The sequence below is a fragment of the Arvicola amphibius genome, chromosome 10 (assembly GCF_903992535.2).
Source record: "Arvicola amphibius chromosome 10, mArvAmp1.2, whole genome shotgun sequence".
Classification (NCBI taxonomy): Eukaryota; Metazoa; Chordata; class Mammalia; order Rodentia; family Cricetidae; genus Arvicola; species Arvicola amphibius.
The window spans coordinates 113,964,175-113,966,428 of NC_052056.1; the positions used below are offsets into that span (position 1 = coordinate 113,964,175).

Below are 2,254 nucleotides of genomic sequence, written 5' to 3' on the forward strand. Positions count from 1 at the left end.
AATTAGAATTCAACAGCAACACTAATTCCAGAAAACTCACAAACACATGGAAATTTAATAATGCTCACCTGAATCACCAATGGGTCAGGGAAGAAATAAAGAAATTTAAAACTTCCTAAAATTCAATGAAAATGACCATACAATATACCTAAATTTATGGGACACAATTAAAGCAGTGTTTAGAGAAAAGTTCACAGCACTAAATGTTTACATAAAGAAGCTGGAAAAATCCCACAGTAGTGAGTAAACAGAACACCTGAAAACTTTAGAACAAAAAGAAGCAAACTCACCCAGGAAGACTAGATGGCAGAAAATAATCAAATTGAGAGCCGAAATCAACAAAATAGAAACCAAGCAAACAATACAACAAATCAATGAGACCAAGAGTTGGAATACTATATAGCAGAAAAGAATAATGACATCCTGAAATTTGCAGGCAAATGGATGGATCTAGAAAACATAATATTGAGTGAGGTAACCCAGACCCAGAAAGACAAATATCATATATACTCACTCATAAGTGACTTTTAGACATAGAGCAAAGAAAAACCAGCCAACAATTTACAATCGCAGAGAACCTAGACAACAAAGAGGACCCTAAGAGAGACATACATTGATCTGATCTACTGGGAAATAGAAAAAGACAAGATCTCCTGAGTAAATTGGGAGCATGGGGATTTTGGGAGTGGGTAAGAAGAGGAGGGGGGAAGAAGGAAGGGGAGTAGAAAAAATATATAGCTCAATAAAAACAATAATAAAGGGGAAAACCAGTTGTGATCTTTTTATTTCTATATTTGTTGTAGGTTATTGAAAAGCTAATGTGAATTTTTTGTGCTTTTTGTGCATTTTGATTCTGTATCCTGACACATTATTGAATTTGCTTACTGCTTTTAGTTTTCTGACAAAATTTGATCTTGAATGTATAGTATCATATCATCTGCAAATAGACAGTTTGACGTCTTTGTATTAATAAGAGGGTTTTTTTTTTACCATCCTTATTCTTTCAGTGGAAGTGTTTGCACTGTTCAAGTAGGATCAGATTGGAATGTTTCTGCTGTCACTTTCTATAAAAAATGACATTCTTGGCTGTAAACAGACTGCTCGTGAGCACTTAGAGCTTTGGTTCCTTGGCTGTGTACAAAAAGTTCTCTCTCTCTCTCTCTCTCTCTCTCTCTCTCTCTCTCTCTCTCTCTCTCTCTCTCTCTCTCTCTCTTTTTCTCTTCTTCTTTTAGTTTTTCAATACAAGGGTTTCTCTGTGTGACAGTCCTAGCTGCCTGGAACTAGCTCTTATATATCAGGCTGGCCTCGAACTCAGAGATCTGCCTGCTTCTGCCTCCCAAGTGCTGGGATTAAAGGCACGTGCCACCACCGCCTAGCAAGAAGTTCTTTTTAGCCTAAGCTACGTGTCTCTACCTCCTCAAGCCGCCATCCCGCAATCAGTCATGGATCAGGTAATGCAGTTTGTTGAGCCAAGTCGGCAGTTCGTAAAGGACTCAATTCGGCTGGTTAAAAGATGCACCAAGCCTGACAGAAAAGAATTCCAGAAGATTGCCATGGCCACAGCCATAGGATTTGCTATCATGGGATTCATTGGCTTCTTTGTGAAACTGATCCATATCCCTATTAATAACATTATTGTGGGTGGCTGAGTGCTTTCTCTTCGCTGGAATTAGGAGCAAATGAGGATGTGAGAAGCTTATGAAGTAAAAAGTTGCCTGTATACTTTGTGTTTTTCTCTCCTTTTCCTCTCCCCAAGAGGTTTTGTATTTCTAAACTAAAAAAGTTTCAAAATAAACATTTTTCCCATGACAAACATTTAAAAAAAAAAAAGAAGTTCTTTTTATTCTAGAGTTTAGTTTCCTCTGAGTTCTTCAGTGACTCATTGGTCATTCCTAAAAGTATTGTTCAGTCTCCGTGCTGGCTGTATTTATGTCAGCTTGACACAAACCATAGTCATCCGAGAGGAAGAATAAGAATTGAGTATAAGATGGGGCTGTGGGTCAGCCTGTAGGGCATTTTCTTAATTGGTGATAGATAGGGGAGGGCCCAGTCCATTGCGGATAGGGCCATCCCTGGGCTGGTGGCCCTGGGTTCTATAAGAAAGCAGGCTGAGCAAGCCATGAAGAGTAAGCTAGTAAGCAGCACCCGTCCATGGCATCTGTGTCAGCTACTGCTTCCAGGTTCCTGCCTTGTTTGAGTTCTTGTCCTGGCTTCCTTCAGTGACGAAATACAATGTGGAAGGGTAAGCTGAACA

At 39.3% G+C, this 2,254-nt stretch overlaps 1 protein-coding gene across 1 annotated transcript; it reads left to right on the forward strand.

Annotated features, from left to right (window-relative positions):
* The first annotated feature begins 1,412 nt into the window (after positions 1-1,412).
* Positions 1,413-1,677, forward strand: LOC119825611 (protein transport protein Sec61 subunit gamma). Its single transcript, XM_038346597.1, has one exon. It carries the CDS (start codon positions 1,443-1,445, stop codon positions 1,647-1,649), a length of 207 nt encoding a protein of 68 aa, XP_038202525.1. The 5' UTR covers positions 1,413-1,442; the 3' UTR covers positions 1,650-1,677.
* The last annotated feature ends 577 nt before the right edge of the window (positions 1,678-2,254 follow it).